The sequence below is a fragment of the Lissotriton helveticus genome, chromosome 1_1, assembly GCF_964261635.1.
Source record: "Lissotriton helveticus chromosome 1_1, aLisHel1.1, whole genome shotgun sequence".
In the NCBI taxonomy this organism is placed as follows: Eukaryota; Metazoa; Chordata; class Amphibia; order Caudata; family Salamandridae; genus Lissotriton; species Lissotriton helveticus.
In genome coordinates, this window is record NC_136057.1 from 428062020 (window position 1) to 428086775 (window position 24756).

General features: G+C 44.8%; 1 protein-coding gene across 2 annotated transcripts in view; it reads left to right on the forward strand.

Annotated features, from left to right (window-relative positions):
* The window catches only part of BICD1 (BICD cargo adaptor 1), an 801460-nt gene that overhangs the window by 409638 nt on the left and 367066 nt on the right, over positions 1-24756 (forward strand). For both annotated transcript variants that reach the window (XM_078673795.1, XM_078673794.1), the window contains exons 3-4: positions 4833-4985; positions 10221-10667. In XM_078673795.1, the coding sequence (XP_078529921.1) occupies positions 4833-4985; positions 10221-10667 (600 nt within the window). The remainder of the gene's footprint in view (positions 1-4832; positions 4986-10220; positions 10668-24756) is intronic.

Genomic DNA, 24756 nt, shown 5'->3' on the forward strand with positions numbered 1-24756 from the left:
ATTACGAGTTTGGCGGTGCGGTAGCCATGCCGGTGGGCCGCTCCTGCACTGCCAAACCTGTGTATGACCTGACCACCAGATTGCGAGTTTCCCAGTGTCTGGAGGTCTTGTTCTTGGCGTTACCATGGCAATGCTTTTGAAATTGGGCCCCACAGTAAGGAACGTTAAAAAACAGTTCCTGCGTGCGGGTCACAGCACAGAGACAGCCCTTCTCTCTATGGTCGAGCACTTGCGTTCCGTGCTGGACTCGGGTCGAACGGCGGCACTACTGTTATTAGATCTTAGTGCCGCCTTCGACACGGTCTCGCACGGGATTCTGCTTCGGCGATTGGAGGAGGTGGGCGTCTCTGGCCTCGCCTTGCGCTGGTTTCGATCCTTTCTTATGGATAGGTCATTCCAGGTGGCGATCCCGCCCCGCAAGTCGTCATCTTACCCAATAGACCAGGGGGTCCCTCAGGGGCCATCGCTGAGTCCCACCCTTTTCAATCTTTACGTGAGACCGCTGGCTGCGGTCGTCAAGCGGTGGGGCCTGACCATGGTCTCTTACGCTGATGACACGCAGCTGGCGGTCACACTGAGCGGGGACTCAGGTCTGGAGGCTCCCAGGTTCTGTGATGGTCTGCGGGAAGTGGCTAACTGGATGAATTCCAACTGTCTCCAGTTAAACTCCAAGAAGACGGAGATTATGGTGGTTGGTAAACAGGTGGCTTTGTGGGGTGACAAGTGGTGGCCTTCGGACTTGGGTGTGACCCCCCTCCCAGCGTCAGAGTTAAAAAATCTGGGGGTGTGGCTTGACCCCTCTCTGAATTTCATCTGCCATACCAAGAAGGTGGCAGCTTCTTGCTATGGCATCATTAGAGGACTTCGACCCATCCTCAAATTCTTTGACGCACCCACAAGACAACTGGTGGTCCAAGCATCTGTGCTGTCCAGGTTGGACTATGCCAGCTCATTACTGGCGGGAGTTAATCAGTTAGAACTCTCCCGATTGCAGCGGGTTCAAAACGCAGCGGCCCGACTGGTGACAGGTTTGCCTAGGCGGTGCCCGGTGTCCAATACCCTGCGCTCTCTTCACTGGCTCCCTGTGCAGCAGAGGATTAGATTCAAGGTTCTTTGCCTGGCATTTAAGATCCTCAAGGGCATATCCCCACAAATTTTGGAAAATCTGTTGATCCCTTACGTCCCCTCCCGTACTCTCAGATCACTCGGCCAGAACTTAGCTGTGGTCCCGCGTTTTAAGCACAGCAGAGTGGGTGGACGCTCCTTCCGAGTTCTGGTGGCGAGCTGGTGGAATTCGCTGCCTCCGCAAATCCGGGCCATTGATGAGCTCCTTCAGTTCAGACGGGCCATTAAGACCTTTCTATTTATCTAGTCCCTTGCGGTGCCTTTTTTCCCTTTTATCTGCTCTCAATGCTGTGTTATGTCTACCTTTGCAAAGCGCCAGGACGCCCCTTTGCTGGGGCAGCTGTGCGCGGTACAAATAAAAATAACATAACATAACATAACATAACATAACGAGGCATGGAATGAAAAGTCCATGCCGTGCAGGAACTGGGGTGCATGTACGGGAGCATTTGTGCCCCCCTCCATGCACCCCATGGACTTGAGGCAGCAGGGAGTTTCCTTTCTGCCACAGTTTTCATGGAGGAGGAACCGCCATGAAAACCGCGGCGGAGAGGAAACTCGTAATATTCTTGGTTGAGCATAATGCTGCCTCAAGACTGCCGCGCCACTGCCAGGGAATGGAAGTTCCCTGGCGGCTGTGGTGGTGAAATGGTGATCCAACCGCCGAGGTTGTAATTCAGCGGTCAGACCTCTGGTGCTATGGTGGCTGGACTGCCACCGCAGCGCCCCCGCAAGTCTGGCAGTCCTCGGACCTCCAGACTCGTAATCAGCCTCATAGTACACAGGCTGTTGGGAGCTCCTCCAGACATCCATTGTTACTTAGATATGCCTCAAATGTTCTCTATCACCTATTGCACGTTTGATTCACATTAGCAATGTGATGCCACTCTGATTATGTTTGTAGCACATATTAGTATTTATTTAATTAGTTTTACTTTGGGAAAAACTACAGCAACTTTGTAAATATGCATACTGCATTCACCAGAATGCAATGGGGAGAACTATGCTGAGATGAGAGGCAGTGTGCTCCCTACCCCTTGTGTTTAAAAGGCTCCCTTGAGCCAATGAGCTGACACCTGTGTGCCTATAGAGTGGTACAGTGACCTGTGAAGGCTTGGGCACCATTTCAGCAACTTCTGATGACTTTTGTCTGCTCTCTACTACTTTTGCTCCCTACTGATGAAGGGCTAAACACAGAAACACGTCTAGAGATAACAGTACTACCTGCACCAACTTGGGTGAAAAACTACAGCAACTTTGGAAGTAAGCGTACTGCATTTACCAGAATGCAATGGGGAGAACTGTGCTGGGATGAGAGGCAGCGTGCACCGTCCCTCCATGCACTTCAACCTTTAGTCTGTTCAAATTTTTTGCCACCCAGTACAAGATGTAAGCATGGGGCAATGGGTAACTTCAGCTATTGGCTCACTTCTCTGTGAGTGAAATCATTCTACCCTTTCACAAGGAGCGCATCGACACACAACGTAGTTCAAATCAGTGCCAGAGACTACTGTGGCACTGTTTTTTTTTTGTTGCAAAAAATTATTTTGCTTTGAGCTAATTTTGTCTTTGTTTATATTGATGAGGGTCCTGCAGCTTCCCCAACAATAAAGTTTTTCAGAAACTATGATAAAATATACAAACATTGATAAAGCCTAAAGGACAGATTGGCGAACGTTACACCACAATACATTTACATTGCGGTCATTACAACGCAAGTCGTTACAATGCTGGATGGTGCTCTACACTAAGGAATAGTATGATTTACTATTCCAACACCTTCCCTACTGTTACACACACTGGAGTTGGAATAGTAAATCATACTATTTCTAAATCCAGCGCCTCTAGAACAAGTCGTTGTAACGACTTGCGTTGTAATAACCACGATCTAAATGATCGCGTTGTAACGTCACATTTTTGGGCAGATTCCATGGCAGACTTGTTTCCTTTGCAGTGTTCTCTTACACTTTTTATTATTAAATGGAGGAGCTTTGTACTCACGGAAAGCTATTCCAATTGTTAGTCATTGCTCTCCCCGTATCATTCAGGTAATGTGCTCATGTTCATGAATATGGCGCCATTGATAACATGAGATTTGTATTATGTTTTTACAAAGTCAGCTAGAGGTCGCAGGATAAAAGCAGCATTAGTAATGCTGGCGGTGTGCAGGAATATTAGGTGATTTCACAGCACCTTGGCAAATACATGAGGCAGAATCTGGTGGCTAGAGGGGATAGTTTGGAACATCTGCTCGTGAAACGTAAAGTTTCACAAGGGATTTCTGTCTGTAAAGGCCAGACATTAGTCCAGAATTACATTTGTTTCAGAATTTATTTTGGAATATTTACATCCGTTATTCTGTAGCAAAATTGTAATTCTAAGCACAATATCAGCAGCTGTCGCATTACAGAGTGTAAACAGATTAGAGTTGTATTGCATGTGTACAGAGAATAATATTCTGTTGTAACTAAAATCTCATCAACCTGCCTCCTTTCCTTGCTGTGAGCTTCGCTTGTCTGGTAGCAAACATCTGCTCCTCACGAAGAAAGTCAATGCGCTAAATCCGGATCTTAGCTAATAACAAAAAAGGGGCGGCTCTTCTGTTAAGGCGATGGGGCTTTGCCCCACCTGCTGCGAGCACAGCAGGCACACACAGAATATTAAAATGGTCATTACCATACCATTTTCCTGTTCTGTGTGCTACCAGCCCATTAGCTCAAGTGTATTGGATGGGGCGGGGCAGATAGATTCCTGTGTATTGCAAGATGACTGCGTCTAGTGTCCATGACAGATTGGCCACCTGTCTACAGCTGACCACTCTGTCATGCGCACTTTACAGCCTTCCAATGCTGCACAACAGCTGAGGCATTGCAGACACAGGCCCCCTGTCTCAAAATGAGCACTGGGTCAGCCTGCTCCAACCAATCCTGGAGCTGCTGAACAGCTCCAGGATTGGCTGGATTCGGAAGCAGGAAGTAAACTACCCACCTTTCCTGCTCATCATCGTCGGGAAGGGCAACAGGCAACATATCTGTAAGTTTTACGGTGGCACGCCGCTCCCCAGTAATTTTTAAAGTTGCTAGCCACCCCTGTAACAAAGCCACTCCTTTGCCATCACTACTTCTCACATTTGGAATTTTCTCACAACCAAAATACTCACTGTTTACAACTACGGCTCCTTCTGACATGCTTTGAAAACTTATCTCTGGAAATAACATCTTCTATTTGTGAAATCACTGCTTTCTACGTTGTAGTCTACTTTACGATGCTCCAAATTTGCTAACTCCAAACAGTACTAATTAAGGTGCAGACCTCATTTACCTCACCTTAAAAATTAGGTATTTGTTTCTTCAGTGTGAAATTGTTTTAGATTTAAAAAAAAGTATTTTTTATATAGTTCCGATCCTTTGGTTTGGGATCAGTCGTTGAATACAAAAAATAATTATACCTAAAGGAATATTGAAGTAGCCTTTATTCTAGAAGCTAACATTAGGCAGCATGCTGCTGCAATTTTGTCATTTGGATTGCTCTGACCAAATTTTCATCAGTAGAAAAGAACTGCAGCATGTCCTGAAATGCAAATAGGAATGCACATGTTAGCTCATTTATGTACTTTATTAGTTATCAATTGCACATTTTCTGAGCAAATTGAAGATCGTGTGTCTACGATGGGAAACTAACTATGCTGCATTTCCTTTCTCTCACAGAACAATGAAATATTGGAGCTCCAAAGGATACGGATGAAAGATGAAGTCCGGGAATACAAATTTCGTGAGGCGCGACTCCTCCAGGACTACACCGAGCTAGAAGAGGAGAATATCAGCTTACAAAAACTGGTATCCACCCTGAAGCAAAATCAGGTGAGCACCGAGCAAAACTCTGTCAATGGGTGGGAAGGACGTAAGATTTTCAGCAAACAAGTTCTTTGCTGTTTTCGTTTGAGCTCTTGGCTCTTGAATGCCTGTTGGCCAACTTGAGGATCGCCTGTTCTGCCGCAGTGGAAAGAACCAATAGCTCATGTAGGTCAGGGCTGGGGCCCATATTTCTTTCAGAACACATTTAAAAATCTTGCTGCTTCTCCTCCACCTCTTTTTCTTGTAGTCCATAAAGACTTAAATAACTTTAAAATAAATACCACAACGTAGTAGAAAATAAGATGAATTCTCCTGGTGTGCACAGAGTGGGAGTTGGCTGTGGCTATAGCAGAACCTGTATATCTTTTTAATGAACAAGCAGCATCGCCCACTCACCCATGCCCTCACTCACTTGCTTTCTTGCGAGTGGCTGGCAGATTGGTACAAAGTAAAATGAGGAGATGAGCTATGACTGGACGTTGGCGGGGTTTGACGGTGACCATGAAGAATTCCAGGAAAATGAATGACTGGAGAGATAAGAATAGGACCCAGTCTAATCTGATGATTGCCACTGATGCTATAGGGATCTGGTGTAGAAAGCAGAGTAGAGTGGTCTACCATGTCTGACACTACCAAAGCACGCATTACGATTAGCCCATGGAGGATCTCATAATTCTTGCACCTTTTAAAATTCGATACAGTGAAGATCAGAATTTAAAATATGTTATAATTAATCCCTATTACAACTTTTACCCTTTAAAATGGGGCGTAGCATGTGGATTTTGTTGCTTTGCAGTTATCCAAATTTATTCTGGAATATTTTGTGTAATATGGAAACTTGTGGTTCTATCTTGTAATTTTTGCGAACTGCTCGTAGTGAGGGCATAAGAGGTATGGGGCAATAGAAGTCAAGGGCAACAAGAAATATTTGGTTGGGTGAGGGCAGGTTCTGCAGAGTAAAATTGACAAACGGGAATTTAAATCGACTGAGTAGACTGAAAGAGAGCAAATAAAGAGCTAGTAGGCTAAACATACTGACTAATTAAATGAAGAGCAGCAGACAACTCTTAAATGCCTAACAGCTGCAGATTAGAACCATTTCTGGTCGGTACCTGAGAGAAGGAAATGGAAAATGGGGAGGATAGGGGCAAGGCAGATATGTGGTGTAAAAGAGAATGCAGGAGTTATCAACTGAAGAATAAAAGGGCTAGGTAGGATGTGGAAACAGCAAATACTACAACCGCCGAACAACGCATTGCCTTTGCAATGCGGGCAGAACAATAAATACGTGTGAACCACGTGTTCCATTTACAGCGCAAGTTATTACAACAACATGTGTTAGGTAAAGCGGAGTTGGACTTTAAAGTCCAACGCTTTCCCTACTTTTGTGGGGTCTGGACTTGGAATAGTAAATTGAACTATTCCAAGTCCAGCATCTCCCTAAGGCAAGTCGTTGTAACTACGTGTGTTGTAAATGGAATGTGTGGTTCAGACGTATTTGTTGTTCCACCCGCGTTGTTAAGGAACACGTGGGAAAGGAAAGCGTGGTTGAGTCATACAACGGTGGGATGGGTTGGCTTAGAGGAGAACAGAGATTAATTAAAATTGTTAAATTAGTGGCACTACATTTGTATATGTTGAAAGGTAAAGAGCATAATACCTTTATGTCAAACTTGTATCTATTAAAAATAAGACCCACTGCAGAGAGTTGTATGGTGGCAATTCAAAAAAGCCAGAGAAAATAGAGAACAAACATACAAAAACAGGCTTTTGATATAAAATATTTATTAAACTGACTGCTCATTAAATTTGTGCAGGAAGTTGTATTTCACTTTTCGAAGTTAAAAAAATATTGAAAAATATTATGAGAAGGCATTTTCTGCTTTGACGAGCATGTTCCTGATTTACCTATCCATGCATATTGGATGGCAAACATAACTCTGTGGTGTCTGAATCAAATTATGATAGCAAACATCCTTTAATCCATATAGCAAAGCAACTGCATTTGGTGTGCATTTTTATGGCGCCTGTACAGCTGTAACATTCCATATTTTCATCAAAACTAAATACATTCCTGGGCGATGGTAAGTAATGAAAAATAAAAAGTTCCAAAAAACGTCTAATTTTGTGTTAAATTAATTACACTTTTCAACCCTGAAAAATGTATTAATTCTGGCAAAAATAGTTTCACGGTTGCCGAACACCTTTCATGAAGTACTTTATTTTCATGTATTTCTTATATTGTTTTCTAACATATGTACGTGACTAGTGGATGTTGCAAGGAAATGGGGGAGGAGTTACTCCCTATAACTTGGGAAAGTTTTCTAAGACCAAGTGCTTGTTGGTAGAGATGGGTCTCCACTGTTTAGGAAATGTTCTGATGTTAGGCTAATGGCAAAGGTAGAATGAAACAGAGTCCCAGGCTGAGGAGTCCTGATGATGCAAACATCTGCTCTGACACCATTAATATGTCTGTGGGAACATTGTGAGACCTTGAGGAGGCCCGTCTTAGCTGTCTGGTTAAGTGGTAAAGTGGAAATAATTCAGCAAAGTAATCAGGGGCCTTGTGGTACAAAGAGTTCTGTAGCATGCAAAATGTTTTGAATTCAATGTTTTATTAAGTTAGCAGCCTATTGGAGAAATTTTAAAGTGAGTCATGTGATCAGTATTTTCAAGCTGAAGAATAGTCAAGTGGTAAGGTTTTGATCTCTTTGCTCTTTAATTATGTATTTAACGTTGAAGTATACATATACTCCATAGCAGTAATCAATGCACGACAGTGCCACCACTAGGATGAGTATTGTTCATTCCTGAGTTATAGAATTACTAGTATCGAATGAGGTATATGGGTCAGCTTCAGGATTGGAGACATCAGGAAATTAAGAAAAAAATGTATGACCTGGCTCTTCGTATTTTTATTTTGCAGAACTCCATTTCTCCTTGCAACCCTTATAACACCGGGACACACTTTTGAGTAGCCACACACTCAATAAATCCCCTACTGATACTCATACTCAGTAAGAGCAGCTTTCAGGGCTGTGACTCTGTGGAAATGAGGGTAGGTCACCAAGGAGAAACGTGAGGGGTTATGAAGTGGATTGCTGAACTGTGGCAAGGAATGGGAAAATTTAGAGGTGAGAAGGGAGGTTTCATATCATTGATGGGGCAGCAGACCAGCAGATAAGTTTCCATTTCCTCTTATTCTAGCTTTGGAAATTACTAGGATCAGATGACTTGTGCTTAGAGTGGTGTGATTATGCCATGAGAAAGAAAGAGAGAGAGAAAGACACAGTACAACAAAGAGAGACAGAGCAGAAGGAATGTGTTGTTCGAGAGTCAAGTGAGTTGATGTTACATTCATCTATGTGAACATGAATGAGTGGTTGAATGGTAGAGCCGCAGGTGTGTGCAGAGAGGATTTCTTTTGTCTACATGGGCTGCTGATCTTATACCAGGTGAGATGAGATTTCCGTATTGCACCTTTTTAAAAGAGCAACAAGAGTCAATTTGGAAGACTAAAGATTTTGCCCTGATGGCAAGGGCGAGAGAGAAACCTTTGAGCTCCATAGCATCATCGGCTAGATCTCGGTTTGGTTGAAATTGACCTCCCTTGATAAACATGAGCTCAGTTCTCATGACGTTTGGTTTTTGACATTGAGGTTTAAATAGCAGGCCCTCAGGACCTGGATGTTGATGATACCTCTAGATGTAACTTTCTTTTTTTAAAGTTTGATTTATTGAAGAAAATAAAGAGGGAGGAGAGGAGGGAGGAAATGGGGAGTAAGAGTTGCAGTAAGCAGATATATAAAATAAGCAATACAACAACAATTCTCATGTAAAGTAAGCATAACAAGCATGAGGAATTATGAACAATGTATGTAGATATAAATGAAAGGTAAAAACAATATATCGAAAATTAATAGGTACAGCAATCAGGTATCTGTACATCAGTGGATTGTGGTGTCTTGAGTAGCTATTGCAAGGGGTTATACATAGAGGTTGGCTAACAAAAGTGCAAGGTTGGAAGTCTCCGGGATCTTGTGTTTGACTGGGAGATGAGGGGATTTTGAGGAATGTATGTGTATATTGCTGGATGTTTGTCAGAAACAAGGTGAACCACTTAATGTCAGAGTTAAAGATGCTCGTGAGGGAATATAGGGTGTTAAATAGAATTTGGTGCTCAATGGAGGGAGATAGGTTAGGAGGGGTCACCTTGATTAGCAATCTAAAGGGAATCTTCTGATACATTGCAAGGGGCTGTAGCGACCAATCACCTTTGGAGTTGGAAGGCTACTCCACTTTTTAGACCCTTGCAAAAAAAGGGGTGCGTTAGGAACAGTAGCTGGCTAAATCCTCTAGATCATCCAGATTAAAATGCATTTTTAGCATACTATTGAAAGGAGAACCAGAAGAGACATGATAGAGGATGTGGGGAGTGGGAGCATGTGCCTTTCCCTGTATTGGGTAGGTCAGTGTTGTAAATAGTATCAGTTTTGTTGCGGAGGAGATTTTTGATGTTTAGCCTAATGCAGTATTTGCCAATGTGAATAGAGATGTTACCTTCGTTTTCAGCTCCTGTAATTATGCTGGTGTGCTGGTCTGATCTGAGGATTTGAATTGTGTGTTTACTAGTGGAGCTTATATTTATGGAGAAACAAGGCCAAGTCCTCAGAACACTCAGAAATAAACCAGAGCATGTGCAGCTTCCTAATGGCTGGCTAGTAGAATTTAGATCTTAGAAGAAGCAAACAGGCATTGAATTTGACTTTCATGAGATAAAGGGTACTTGGGAATCAATAAGTGACATGAGTACAGTATTGGATGCGTTAAGAAGGCAGTTCACATTAAACCTGGTTGCTTTTGAAGGTACATGGAGTGTTCATTGAAGAAGGCTGGGGTTTGCTACAAGCATGATCCACCCCCTGTAGTGGATCTGGCGAACAAGTGGATCTGCAGGTTGGTTTGGATTGTGGAGTGTATATTTAGTCTGGATTGGTGGAAATCCCAGAAAGAAACATTTGGGAGTTTCTAAAATGGAAACAAAGACCTGGAAGGACAGTTTTTATGTGTTGCCCTAGGGAACAGCTATGCAATCTGCATACATGTTAATGCTAGCCCCTCCCTCTTTAAGCAATATATTTACCAGTGCAATAGTAGGAGCCATCAACATGGCATGGCTCTGGCAAGGCCATGCCTTATTACTACAGCGTGTATCAATGTTTTGTGCTTTTCTTGTTTCAGGTCGAGTATGAAGGGCTAAAACATGAGATCAAGCGTTTTGAAGAGGATACAGTCTTGCTAAACAGCCAGCTGGAAGATGCCATTCGGTTAAAGGAGATTGCGGAGCATCAGCTCGAGGAAGCTCTGGAAACCTTGAAGAATGAGAGGGAGCAGAAGAACAACTTGAGGAAAGAGCTGTGCCAGTACATCAACTTGAATGACAGCATGTACAACAACCACATCAGCATCTCAGTGGATGGGCTAAAGTTTGCAGAGGATGGGAATGACCGTGAGCCGAACAATGATGACAAGATGAATGGACACATCCATGGGCCTCATGTGAAATTAAATGGGGACTATCGGACTCCGGCAGTAAGGAAGGGAGAGTCTGGTCTGCACCCGGTCTCTGACCTCTTCAGTGAACTTAACCTTTCAGAAATGCAGAAACTGAAGCAGCAGCTCATGCAGGTAAGACCTGCTTGCGGGCTCTGTCCCATTTACGTGCTTGCCTTGACTAATTTTTTCTTTGTATCTTAAAAACTCACATTTGTATTGTGATTTTATTTGACTTATGTACCTAGTAACAAGGTGGCACCTCGTCTTTGGATCTCTCATAAGTCAGGGCGGAAATGTGGTTAGCTTTCAAGTTATTGGTTAGTGAGTGTACCTGCAAGGATCCTAGCACAACCCATAAGCTAAATCATGGTGTTAGGGAGTGAGAAAATGTGTATAGCACCGACTTCATACCTAAGAGTGTCTTGGCACTAATCACCTGCCTCTCTACCCAAAGATAATAGGATAGTTAACAAAAGATGTTTTTCAGAGCTTTCAGTTTTTGTTAGATGGTTAATCTCACTGCACAGAGCCCTAGTAAGATAATTTAGAGTTGAGGTCCTCATACAGAAGAGCCTGCCTCCAAACACTTTATTTGTTACGAACAGAATGGACAACATTTTGAAGAGCATATAGAACTGGCAAAAGGACACCAGGTGATCTTCTGAGAGAGGTAGATGCATTAATTGGCCAGGAGAGCTTTGTAGTGTATCAAACAAATTGGAGGTTCCCCTGTGCTTTATGGCAGGGAGGGGGATCTTAACAGCAGAAAAAGTTAAACGTCCCTGACTCTTAGAGTAGCAGATTGGAAATAGCTAAATTAATATTTGTAAACCTGGTCTAGCTTCGGGCAGGTAATTCCCTATATCATCATACAAAGGACTAAAATACCCACTAGGCAAAGTGAACTGCTGAACCACAACTTAATTAAATTAGACACACAGATGAATATAACAATCAAGCGATTTTTGTCATGTTAAAAATGATCATGGAATTTATTGTTTACCTCCCAATTGGGTTACAATCTAAAAGAATAACACACATATAGTTAAAAAACCACCTAACGTGGTCATACAATGAAAATGCCATAAACAAGTCAAAGTTACAAAAACAGTCGACGCAGCGTTTCGGTGCTTTTTTTATTTTTTTGACACCTACTTCAGGACCTTAAAACATTTGACTCCAATTTCTCTGTATTTTGAAATTGATTCGTTTCAAATGGTTGCTACACGTACTATGAGCTGCTCAGGTATTTCATGTATCCTTCAGCTCTCACTATAGAGATATACTCTTCTAACTGCACGGAGGAGCCACCGTTGGTAATAAAAGAAACTTCTTATAGTCTTTAAGCCTGTTTTAGATTTTGGCCACTTCTTTAATAGACACTATTCATGTTGGTTTATATACTTCTTGCCCTTTGTCCAAATGTTCTCCTTGTTTGGATGAAAAACCGGGATCTATCAATCTTGTATTCGGATTTCGGCCTCCCTGCTCCTCCGTGTTAACGTCTTCCTGGAAATTTGAAGAGGAAGACGTTAACACGGAGGAGCAGGGAGGCCGAAATCCGAATACAAGATTGATAGATCCCGGTTTTTCATCCAAACAAGGAGAACATTTGGACAAAGGGCAAGAAGTATATAAACCAACATGAATAGTGTCTATTAAAGAAGTGGCCAAAATCTAAAACAGGCTTAAAGACTATAAGAAGTTTCTTTTATTACCAACGGTGGCTCCTCAGTGCAGTTAGAAGAGTATATCTCTATAGTGAGAGGTCAAGGATACATGAAATACCTGAGCAGCTCATTGTACGTGTAGCAACCATTTGAAACGAATCAATTTCAAAATACAGAGAAATTGGAGTCAAATGTTTTAAGGTCCTGAAGAAGGTGTCAAAAAAAGAAAAAAAGCACCGAAACGCTGCGTCGACTGTTTTTGTAACTTTGACTTGTTTATGGCATTTTCATTGTATGACCACGTTAGGTGTTTTTTTAACTATATGTGTGTTATTCTTTTAGATTGTAACCCAATTGGGAGGTAAACAATAAATTCCATTATCATTTTTAACATGACAAAAATCGCTTGATTGTTATATTCATCTGTGTGTCTAATTTAATTAAGTTGTGGTTCAGCAGTTCACTTTGCCTAGTGGGTATTTTAGTCCTTTGTATGATGATATAGGGAATTACCTGCCCGAAGCTAGACCAGGTCTACAAATATTAATTTAGCTATTTCCAATCTGCTACTCTAAGAGTCAGGGACGTTTAACTTTTTCTGCAGGAGAGCTTTGTAAACATGGCACAAATCCTCACATTTCTACTTTGGTCGCCACCTCATCTGGTTTTGAGACAGAACTAAGGATGGTAAGGGCTTCCCTGGTAGTCCCTCATATGAATAATGTGTTAATTTGAAATCATTTGGAGTTGCTAATAGACATCCAAGATTTTACGTCTTGAATTGATCAGGTGAGCCGGACAGACGGATCGAAGGCCTGAGTTGTAATAGAGTGGCTTGTCACTGAATTTGTGGCTTACTTGTCTGCATAGCAATCACGCTGTGACAAATCAGGCCTGCAAATACTGACAGTAACTCAGCTTTACCCAAGCATTCACTCCTGGAACGGTTCCAGGCCTGATCTTCAGCATCAAAGAGCAAGCATCTCACATGATCTTTCCCCACCATAAGCAATCATGCACCCTATCTGACATAAACAGTCTATGTTACTCCAAATTCCACACAGCAAAATAAATAGAGGACTCAATCTTTATATTTGGGCTTTGAATAGAACACGCTTCCACTCTCTTCAGCTTTTCCAGTCAAAAGTGAAAAAACATAATTTTCAGGAAAGTGCTGTGCCCCTCAACAACCTCCCACACCAGCAAAAATCCTCATGAGTAGCAATTACATTCCCAGAAACAGCTTACACTCCTTAGCTTCCCTGTCGAGATAAATCAGAGAAACCATAATTTCAATGTATTAAAATTGAAAATCTGCTGTTACTGCGCAGATAGTTTAAGCTTATTGCTGCTACCAAGAAAAGAGAAAAATAGATTTGAAAACATATCAGATAATTTAAAAACCTGAAAACGTACTTAAAACCACAATAACCATGAACGAGATCAGCAAGTGACATCCCACTGGTGGACAACCTCAGGGTATGAAGTAAGTAGGGAGAGGACAAGGTCATGCTTGGAGATGGGCAGACTGTCCCGGATTACCATAAAGTACATTTGGAAAAGTGGGCCACTCATTGTAGGGATAGTCTCGACCAGAACTGCTTCTGGGGGGAACCTGTTAGATGACAAAGTCTCAGAAATACAGTCTATGCTATCCGTTGCTATATATACACATTTTGAACTGGGGTGGCTTGCACTAGATCGTGAACAAAAAAGTCTCATTGTGATGGGGTGACTCAAGAAATCCAGGGAGAATCAAGGAATCCAGAAGGTGCAGCCGAATATGGTTGCTAGTCTCCAGAGCCCTCCTGTGATGATTTCTGCATTAGTTCAACCACCTAGCCTCCACCAAGGGAGTCTAGGGTATTATTATTCTCTTCGCAAAGCTTTGCATCAGACAGATCTTACTCTTGCTTTGCATGCTTCATTGAGGTAGGCAACCACACTTGCAGTAACTTCTAGCTTTTAGTCTCCCAAAAGAAACAACACCATTTTTGTCTGTCATGCGGATCCCAGTTTCTGTTACTGTTTAGCCGCCTCTTTAAGCGACTCCTTGACTCTCATTGCAAAGGAACAAGACTCACCTACTTTCGTTTTAGTGTCTTCAACGGCCAGTTATTATTTATTGCTTCTACAAAGAGTCTCCTTACTTCCTTAGAGAATCAAGAGAACATGTATGGTTGGGCCCACCTCTCCAGCTAACAGATGTTCTCCATGGAATGCCACCAATGTGGCTTTCTTCCTTCTGGATTTGCAGATTCCTTTTGGCTTGATTAGGTACCTGTTCCCCATTGGCTTACACATTTCCTGGATTTCCTCAGTTCCTACCATCTGGAACATAAGTTTCTTCCTTGTAAACATGCTCTTGGCAACGGTTTGGGTTTTGGTTTGGGCTCTGTATCCCTTTGTTAGAACTGATTATTGATAATATTGTCCCAGAAACGCCTTGGCCAATGTACAAATGCCTTGATTGATGGGCAACTCAATCAAGGCATTTGTACATTGGCCAAGGCGTTTCTGACTGTGTCCCACAAAACTGTAGTTCTGGTTCCTAGATAGGGTTTGTTTCATACTCTACCAATAACACAGTGATAATAAATAAATTAATTAATAAATAGATATAAGTGCTCAGAAACCTTTGAATCTAGTTAGTCAAATACAACACTGTTGGAAAACGGGGCAGTATCTGTGATGTCTGCACATTTGTCCTTCACTGGGAACCAAACACCCTAGTGTAGCGCCTGACTCTCAGAGGGTAGTGTTGCAGAGCAGTCTAAGGCTTACTCAAGGGAGATGGTGTGGGCTAATAATCGCCATTACAGGTGCGCAGAAATAACACTCAATAATTGATTGTCCAGTCTGTACTTTGCTTTATAAAAGTAAGAGTACATTTATTAGACACACACACTACTCAATACTATACACCAATTTACAAATATACATAAGCTGTTGGAATTACTTTGTGAAATTGCAGAACGTCCCCACCCCTCCTAACGAGGTGTGGGGTCTAGTACCACCTCTCCAATGTATGCACTTCATCTTGCCTCCCAATGCAGTGGGTTGACACAACCTGGAGCGAGGGCCTTGCCCACTGGCACCATCCCAGTGGCGACCCACCCCATCATCTCAACAAGCATTACAAATAGGTACACTTGCCCTGGAGACACATAACCCTGACTGAGCATTGTATACTGACCATACAGTATGCACCTCTACATCTTAGTAGCTAACAGTCTGGGTTGTTCCTTCCCTAACGCAATAGTAAGAATACATGTTTGGGCATCACTTTAAATTGGGTACTTATCATAGCTGATAACAGTTGTAATGCATTGCAATCACATCCTCTAAAAGGCATCACAGGTAAAATCACAGGATTAAGCATTTATAGCCAGGCACCTTAGCAGGAATGTCTGGCAACATAACCCCACTTTGCTTATGACATCACCTTTCACAGGTACTTCACATAACACATGTGACTTCCAGTCCCTCTAAAATAAATAACCTTAGTAAATGCATTTCTGGTGCAATTACACCCCTTCACCTCTAGGGGATGCCATGCTCCAGACATCCCCAACTCAGACCTTCATGTCATGGTGCAGTCCTTTAGGCATCCCCCCAGCTGTAGAACAAAAGTTCCAGCCTGAGGATGCTTTGAGTGCTGGCTGAGCCCTTGAGGGGTTATTCCTTCGGTGTTCCCAGAGACTCAGGTAGAGACTTTTCATCTTTGTGCTGGGGTAGACTGCATTGCTCCTGCAGCTCCCCCTACACCTTTCCAAAAATGGGATTGACCCCCTCCTCTGGGGACCACAAGACATCAAAAACAGTAGATTTTCCCATACCTTGCAAGGCATTATGGGGCTCTCTGTGTTCCTGCCAGTGCATATTATAGCAGTGGCTCCCTCACTGCTCTGGGGAGAGCCGTGCTGCCCCCGGCAGCCTCACGCTGCGTCTTGGCTTTGTTGGAGGGTCCGGTCCCATCCGGACCCCCAGGTGAGTACTGCAGCTTGGGAAGCCCACCCCCGGCTGCTCTAGTTGTTTTTATGGGCACGGTCCCACCCGGGCCCCTCGCTCCTCACCCTTTTCTTTGGGGGGCCCCGGTCCCACCCGGGCACCCCCTCTCTCCTCCGTGTCGGAGAGCCACCTGGGGAGCACACCCCCGGTGGCTCCCACCGGCTCCCATGCCCAGCCCACACACTCTGGTGCAGCCGAGGGAACCAGAGAGTCAGTTTCAGTCTGCCCGATCCGGCGGGTACGACCTCCGGGGAGTGCGGCAGCACTCCCCCGTCCTCCTCATCATGTTGGGGCCCGGGGATGGTGTCCCGGGTCCCCAGGGGCCATGCTTCACGGGGAGGACTGGTTTTTCTGCGTCGGGCCTGGAGTTGGGGTCCCGGGCCCCTCAAGAGCCTTCAAGGGGAGCGACGGCACGCCCCCTCATCTTCAGCTGCACCACTGGGGCCGGGAGTTGTGGTCCCGGGCCCCCACACCTTATTTGAGGGGGGTGCTGCAGCGCACCCCTCTCCACATGACACCGGGGCCAGGGTGGGCCCATGGCACCCCTCATGGGCAGATTCACGGGGAGTGCTTCTCCTGGGGGCAGCCCCCGGGGCATATCCTGGACTGGTGGTGGAGCCCCATGCACTTCGGTTGGCCAGAAGTCAAAGGTTGCCTCCCATCTGGGGGGGTATATCTCCGCCCCCAATGGGCCAATCTTCATAGTTTTGGCCTCTTCTTGCTCCTTGCCGCACACCCCAGCCACTGGGTGCACTTTCCTTTGCCTGCCTGGTTTCAAGGTGGGTAAATTCAGCAGGGAGCTGTCTTCACTGGCTCCCTGCATCAGCCTTTCACCTGGCTCTCCTCCTGGGCCTCTCTTCTCCGTGTGTAGAGGACCAGGCTTCTGCTCAATGGTCCTGGTCTCCCCTCCTGGAGCAAATCAGGGTCCTGAGCCAGTTTGGAGGTTCTTCCTTCCAGCTCCAGCACCAGTCGTCCTCAGTGGACCACACCCCAGGGAGAGCCCACGGCAGCCTCACGCCGCGTCTTGGCTGTGTTGGAGGGTCCGGTCCCACCCAGACCCCCAGGTGAGTAATGCAGCTCAAGGAGCCCACCCGCGGCTGCTCCAGCTGTTTTTACGGGCACGGTCCCACCCGGGCATCCCCTCCCTCCTCCGTGTCGGAGAGCCACTTGGGAAGCCCACCCCTGGTGGCTCCCGCCGGCTCCCCGCCCGGCCCACACCCTCTGGTGCGGCCGCGGGAATCGTAGAGTCAGTTTCGGTCTGCCCGATCAGGCGGCAGGACCTCCAGGTAGTGCGGCGGCACTCCCCCCTCCTCCTCATCACGTCGGGGGCCGGGGATGGTGTCCCAGGCCCCCAGGGGCCATGCTTCACGAGGAGGACTGGTTTTCTGCATCAGACCTGGAGTTGGTGTCCCGGGCCCCTCAAGAGCCTTCAAGGGGAGCGACAGCACTCCCCGGCTGTACTTTGCGTGCGAGGGGGATTGCGCAACAGCGCGCCCCCTCCTTTTCAGCTGCATAACTGGGGACGGAAGTTGGGGTCCCGGGCCCCCAAACCTTATTCGAGGGGGGGCGTGCGGCGGCGCACCCCTCTCTGCATGACACCGGGGGCCAGGGTGGGCTTCTGGCACCCTGCATGGGCAGATTCACGGAGAGTGCTTCTCCTGGGGGCAGCCCCCGGGACCTGACCCACCCCGGGGCATATCCTGGACTGGCGGGGGAGCCCCATGCGCTTCATCGTCGGTTGGCCAGAGGTCAAAGGTCACCTCCCTTCTGGGGGGCATATCTCAGCCCCCAAGGGACCGATCTTCATGATTTTGGCCTCTCCTTGCTCCTTGCGGCGCGCCCCAGCCACTGGTAGCACTTTCCTTTGCCTGCCTGGTGTCAAGGTGGGTAGATTCAGCAGGGAGCTGTCTTCACTGGCTCCCTGCACCAGCCTTTTGCCTGGCTCTCCTCCTGGGCCTCTCTTCTCCGTTCGCAGAGGACCAGGCTTCTGCTCACTGGTCCTGGTCCCCCCTCCTGGCACAAGTCAGGGTCCTGGGCCAGTTTGGAGGTTCTTCCTTCCAGCTGCCCATGGTGCCAGGCTCTAGTACCAGTGCAGACTCTTTTTAAAGCATGGGGAGGCAGCTAACAGGAAGTCTCTGTTTGCACTATCACACAGTGACACATCACCTCTCTGCCCCGGCTCCCTCCTTCCTGCCCAGGCCTCTGGGTTTATTCAAAATGGCATCGTCCACATGGTCTCTGAGAGCCCCTTCCCCCCTCACTGCCTTCTCTCCAGAGCAGCCTGGCACCAGGTGTCAGTTGCTGATGGATGAACCTGTGGCTCCACCCATATTCTCTTCTTGGAGTGGAGGCCTTCGCCCTTGGAATGCTTGTTGTGCAGGGCTGGGCCTCTCAAGCTACAGCTTGGGACGGAAGGTCATTAATTCAGCGTGGCAGTGTCAGCCCCAGCCAGGCCCTGGTTATGAGCTGATTTAGAGAAATATGACATTTCTGGATGAGCCAAAAGCAGTACAAATATGACTTTGGACTCTGCAGACTACTTCTTCTGCAAGTTACAGTGGATTTTGGTACATGTCTGGAATTTGTAGGCCCTAGGAAAGTAAAACAACCCCTTGTGCTCCTCATCCTCATAGGAGAATAATGGAACAAAAAATGTAAAGCACACTGACTTTCCCTCAAATGTTTCTACCCACTGTAGAAAGCCTATTCCATGTCACCACCCTGTTCTGCATAAGTCTTGCCACACCATTCAATTTGTAGCTGCTCCTGGGCTGTGCACGCTAGGAATTTCCCCTGCACAGCCCTTAAACTTGTGCACACGCATGTACACACGTGTCTGCATGTAACCAGACCGGTGCCCTTTGCTCTGGCTGCGGCGCAGTGGCCTAATTCCGCCAAGAGGACACCGGTAAAATACATATGCAGTCCCTATCATCATGAGTTCACTGTGGGTGAGTCCCAACTTATGAGGCTTTCCCACAGTAAAAGCTCAACAAATAGGTGTTCAAAAAGCAAAAAAATCCGGGCGGCTCAGATGGTCAAAGTCACCTTCTAACAAACACAGATACTAGACCTCAGAGAACTGTGAGTTTGAAAATGTCTACAAAAGGTTTGTGGAGTCCTCTTGCTTAGAATTTGAGTTTGTGTCAGATTTCCATAATTTTTTGAGTTGTAGCTCTTTATTTAATTCTAAAGGCCACACCTTCCCGTAAACTTGATCCTTATTTTAATGAAAGTTTATACAGCAGACCATTTACCCCATTATTTACCACACCAAGTGTATCAATGGTAATGAAGTTTGCCAAGTAATAGAATACAGCCACTGTGGTTCAATGTATGGTCTTCTATTGATAGGATAATACGTAAACACCCTCCTCTATGGAAAAGCTGTTAAGAGTTAATCAGCGATGTGCTTCAGCATAAGAGTCGATTAAGGATGAGGGAACAATGCTGGGAACCTAAATACATTGATAAAACCAGGTATGTCACGTGTGTGAGTTCTGGGTTGAAAACTCTCATCTTTTTGAGGTTGGTGAAATAAATTATACTGAATTGGGGTGATAACGTGTTAAAGTGCTTCAAAGCCTGCAGCAGTAAGGACTGTATACACATTTGTTCTTACTACAGGATTTGTGGCAAGATACTTTATTGTAAGAAGAAGAAAAAAAGGGGCTGGTCTACAGAATTTCTGAATTGAAAAATAAGCAGAAATAGCAGAAATGTGCATCAAAACACAAGAATATCTCTTTGATGCAACATAGATTGACATTGTTTGCTGAGAAATCTCACAACAGCAAGGAATACCACTTTGTAGGTCTGTGCTAGGCAGGGCATGCACTGTCTTGAAGAGACATGTTGGGTTCTATCTGTAAAGTAAAAAGTCCACATTTGTAAAGCGCACAATCACCCGTAAGGGTCTCTAGGCGCTGGGGGCCGTCGGGAAGATTAAGCGAGCTATTGCCCAGAGTCACATGGTGCTGGGCTAACCTGCCGCCGGAGCCGGGGATCGAACCGTGGTCCCCAGATTCCAGCGTCAATCGCCCTGGCCGCGGCGCCACACTTCTCCCTTATAGGACACCCATTTCCTACCATTGGTAAACTTCTGGTTCATTCGTATTTTCTTTGATTTCATTCGTCGTGGCATGAAGAAGTCATGCCCTCTTCTTATGTTTGGACCTCCCATAGTGCATGAACTAAGTACATGCCTCCTTACACTGCTCCTGGTTTGAGGGGCAATGTTTTTCTTTGTTTTCAAGCACTCCATAGGAGTACTTGTGTTTCCAGTTCCTCTCTCTTGCACACACACACACACACATACCTTTAAAATGCCCGCATGTGTACATAAACAATGCATTTCTTAAAAAGTTGTTAAAACACGAAGAGCATTTGTATGTTTTCTTTGCACAATCCTATGCACTGAATCGCTCGCTTCGTCATCCTTCTTACCATAGCGCGAACACAAGCCGATGAGTTTGGAGCACTTTAAGTGCTCAGCAGTTAATTACACAATGACACATTCAATTTTGTCACTGATCCTGCATCAATGAAGGTTTTTTTCCCATCATTGCTTACCCATCTCCACATCCCCTCCTGCTTCCCTGTTTGACCCATCCCCCCACTACCTCCCTTGACCCTGTTTTTTTCTGCACGATCTGATGGTTATGGAGCACTTGTCCTGTCCTCTATCTTTCCATAGTGCTAACACCAGCAGATAGTTTTGGAGGGCTTTAAGTACTCACCAGTTATATTACACAATGACACATTCATTTTTGTAGGCAGGGGGAAGCGTAAGCGATTCGCCCAGCCCCTGAGATTAGAACCTTGTTCCCCAGTTCCCCTCTCGGTAGCACTGCCTGTTACGCCACATCCTTGCTTCACTTCAAAGCTCCTCAGCTGTTTCTCATCATCACTTCCACATTAGTTCAGCAAGACCCCGTCAACACCAAACAAGTATTGGCAAAGCCAATAGAGCTCAGCAATGGTCAAGCTACTGGCCTTTTCAATGTGAATGTCTTTTGGCAATGTTCTCTAGCAGCACATCTGTTGTCAAGCATGGCTGAAAGTCACTGTAAAAAGCTCCATGATACAGCCAGCGCAGATGCGTCATAGTGTTTTTCTGTGTCAGGAGGAGGAGGACAATAAACTCAACATGGGGGAGAAGATACTCAGCATGGGCACAGCATCCTCTGATTCTGGGTTTTCAGTAACTTTGAGCCATTCTGACCAGCAGATGTGCTACTAGACAACAAGCATAAAAGACATTCACAATGATTCCAGTACTGTGCACCCAAGACCTCTGGGGGCTCAGAACCAAATTACTTCCCTACACCCATTGTTTAATCAAGCACTTTAGACCTGTGTGTGCGCTCTGGGCTAATTCTTTTACATGAACCCATTATCTAATCAGGCCACAATCTGATTGAATGTTAAGGACAACAAGGGGCCCCAAGTGAATTAGCATCGGACCTCGGGGAGCATATTTTGTGAAACAACAACGGTCCATACAAAAGAATTATATGCAAAGCAATGAATATAGACTGAATCAGTTCTATATTTGGGGCGACATGTCCAGCCAGACAGAGGTCTTCAATTTTTTACTCAATTGAAATATTTCATACACAGGAATACCTTCAACAAATCACCAGTGTGGGGCACAAGCCTGTACCCAAACACAGTCAGATCAGTACAAAAGGTAAACAGAGGAAAAGAGCAGAAATCGCTGCTTTTGCCTTGAAAAGCCCTGCTCTTTTCCTCTGTTTACCTTTTGTACTGATCTGACTGTGTTTGGGTACAGGCTTGTGCCCCACACTGGTGATTTGTTGAAGGTATTCCTGTGTATGAAATATTTCAATTGAGTAAAAAAATTGAAGACCTCTGTCCGGTTGGACATGTCGCCCCAAATATAGAACTGATTCAGTCTATATTCATTGCTTTGCATATAATTCTTTTGCATGGACCGTTGTTGTTTCACAAAACACGATCTGATTGAAGGCATGGGGTACGTGCCGATGTTGTAAATAATTTCAAGTCTGTCAGAAATGAGTTGGCCTTTGACAGAAAACCCTTTTAAGTTTCCTATTCCATTACATCCTTAAAGAAACTTTTCACCTTGCCAGTGTCAATGTGAGATTACGGCCTAAACTAGTTTTTAACCACTAACAGCTGTGTCGTTTCTGCTTGGGTTTGTTGTTGCGCTATATTCTCGTTTTTCATATTATTTTGTTACTGCATGTTCATTTTTCATGTACACATCGAATACTGAGCATACCGAGCACAAGCAGGAGTGGTCCTCCATCTTTATCATGTCAAGTACTGCCCTCCCACTGCTGATAAAACTAACCAGTACCTGTCAGCCATACCCTGTTTTAGGTAACAAGTAAAATATTGAGGGAAAGGGTCATTTGTGATGTGCTCCAGTTATCAGCAGCAATTCATTGCAACCAGTAGTTACTGCTCTTGGACCAATTGATCACTGAGACCCTGACCATAGCTTTGATAAAATAGGGCACACATGATCCATCTATCAATGTCAACAGATATCATTCGTAGGTACAGATTTTTGAAACTGTCACCCAATGCAGTGTCAAACCCAAAGTTGCTGTGTTGTTTTGCATGACAGGGAGAGATCAGAAAAGTCTCATATCTATTAAGATATAGCACTATCCTGCTCTCCCTTATGCTGGTGATCACCACACACGCATGCACGCACGTCTAGCATAAGTTTTGTACTGGAAAGGTACCCTTCTAGTGTTCAAAATACCATGCTTAGCCTAATTGTAAACATTTTCCCACTTTGGATGTGTGCTATACAGTGCAGCTCACATGCAAAGTGAGAAAAGTTAGGAGAACTAAAAGCAGATCTCCTTTTTAACATCTGCATTCAAATGACTTTATTTATTGATGCAAACCATGTCCACTATTGTTAGTAGATAGGGTTTTGCATCAAAAAGCATGGGTGATGGTGCAGGATTGTATATCTACACCCATTCAACACTTCCTTGATGAAGCATATGCAAGACTGCGCTGGAAGGTAAATTAAAAAAACACATTTTGTGCAGGTTTGCATCACTTTTGTGAGGGAAACTCAGCACAAAATGTTTGTAAATCTGGTCCGCACTAAGGATGATGTTAGCCCATCTACTGAAAGTGCACTGCATCCAAATGGTTTGCTCTTGTGAAAGAGAGGGCACTAATCAACACAACAGTCCTATTTTGTAACTAAAACTGCCAGGTTTTCCACTTATCTCACAAACACAAATAGTTGCAAGTCAACTTCCTGAGACCAGAGACATGTACAGATGAAGATCATCCTCCCTTCATTTACCTCTAAAATCAAAGGACAACAAAAGGCGAGACAAGGTGGAATAAAGTTGGTTCAGGTGGGTCAAATCAAGGAGTCTGATAACAGATTCATGTTGACTGGTTTATTTTCAAAACTAAACTGAATGAGGAATAAGGAAACCGCTCACAGAAGTTAGGGATTATTCTCCTGCTCATGAAGGTATTGAATAAAGCCCCACAACACATCAAGATATCCTTGCACTCACAAGATTATGCTGTACTTCACCAGTAAAGAATAGCCATGGTGAATTTGTTTTCTTGAAAACCCCCTCCCCCATACATGACAAAACTGGCATACAGTGTGGCGCGACTCAGTTTATCAGGAAAAAGGACAGGATGGCTCAAGAAAACCCCCCATTTAAAGCATGACATTGTTGGCCTGTGGAGCAAGAAAAGTAGAAAAGGTTTCACACAATGCACAACCCAGACTAAAGGGCAGGCCACAAACAGCAACATTTAAGATGTTCGAAGAAAGAAGTAACCTAAGAACTATAAAAATGGATCATCAATGTAAGTGCTGTAAAATCTAAAGTGCTCACCACATATTAACCCCTTCCATGCTCATGACGGAACCGTTCCGTCATGAGCCCATAGGCTCATTAGAACCTTCAGCACAGCGCGAAAATTCGCGCAGCGCTGAAGGGGTTAAACTGTCTCCTGGCCCTGTCCAATGTGACACCAGAAGTGTAACCAAGGGTTATGGTCTTATAAGGAAATACAGTAAGAGGATACAACAGGGAGGTAACTAAACCTCAGGTCTAATATTATCAGGAAGGAAATTCCAGATAAGTGCAGAAGAGTATTAGATCCACAAGTGTAAAGCTTATAAAATGAGAAAGAGATGGTTGGCTGACAAAAACATTTAGTCCAAATGAGAAGATAGGGTATTTTCAGCTGCAGCTAGGGTGTCTGCTTCTGAAGCCTGTTGGTGTAGACAAAGAGTCATAAATGTTGTACAAGAGGCAGCAGGGAGTTAGAGAAAGGGTTCACATGAAGAAAAGACATGGTATCCTCCCAGTGATTAGCGAGACAGTGGAAAGCCTCATTCTGCTCTCACCGCTGGAGCAAAAGAAATGACATGTGAGCATGTTTAATACTGCTAAGAGTGGATGTGGCATCTCTATACCAGTGGTGGCTCCTTCGCTAAGGCAGAGGAGCGTCGTCCCACTGCTCAATGAGCAGTGGAAAATAAAAATAAA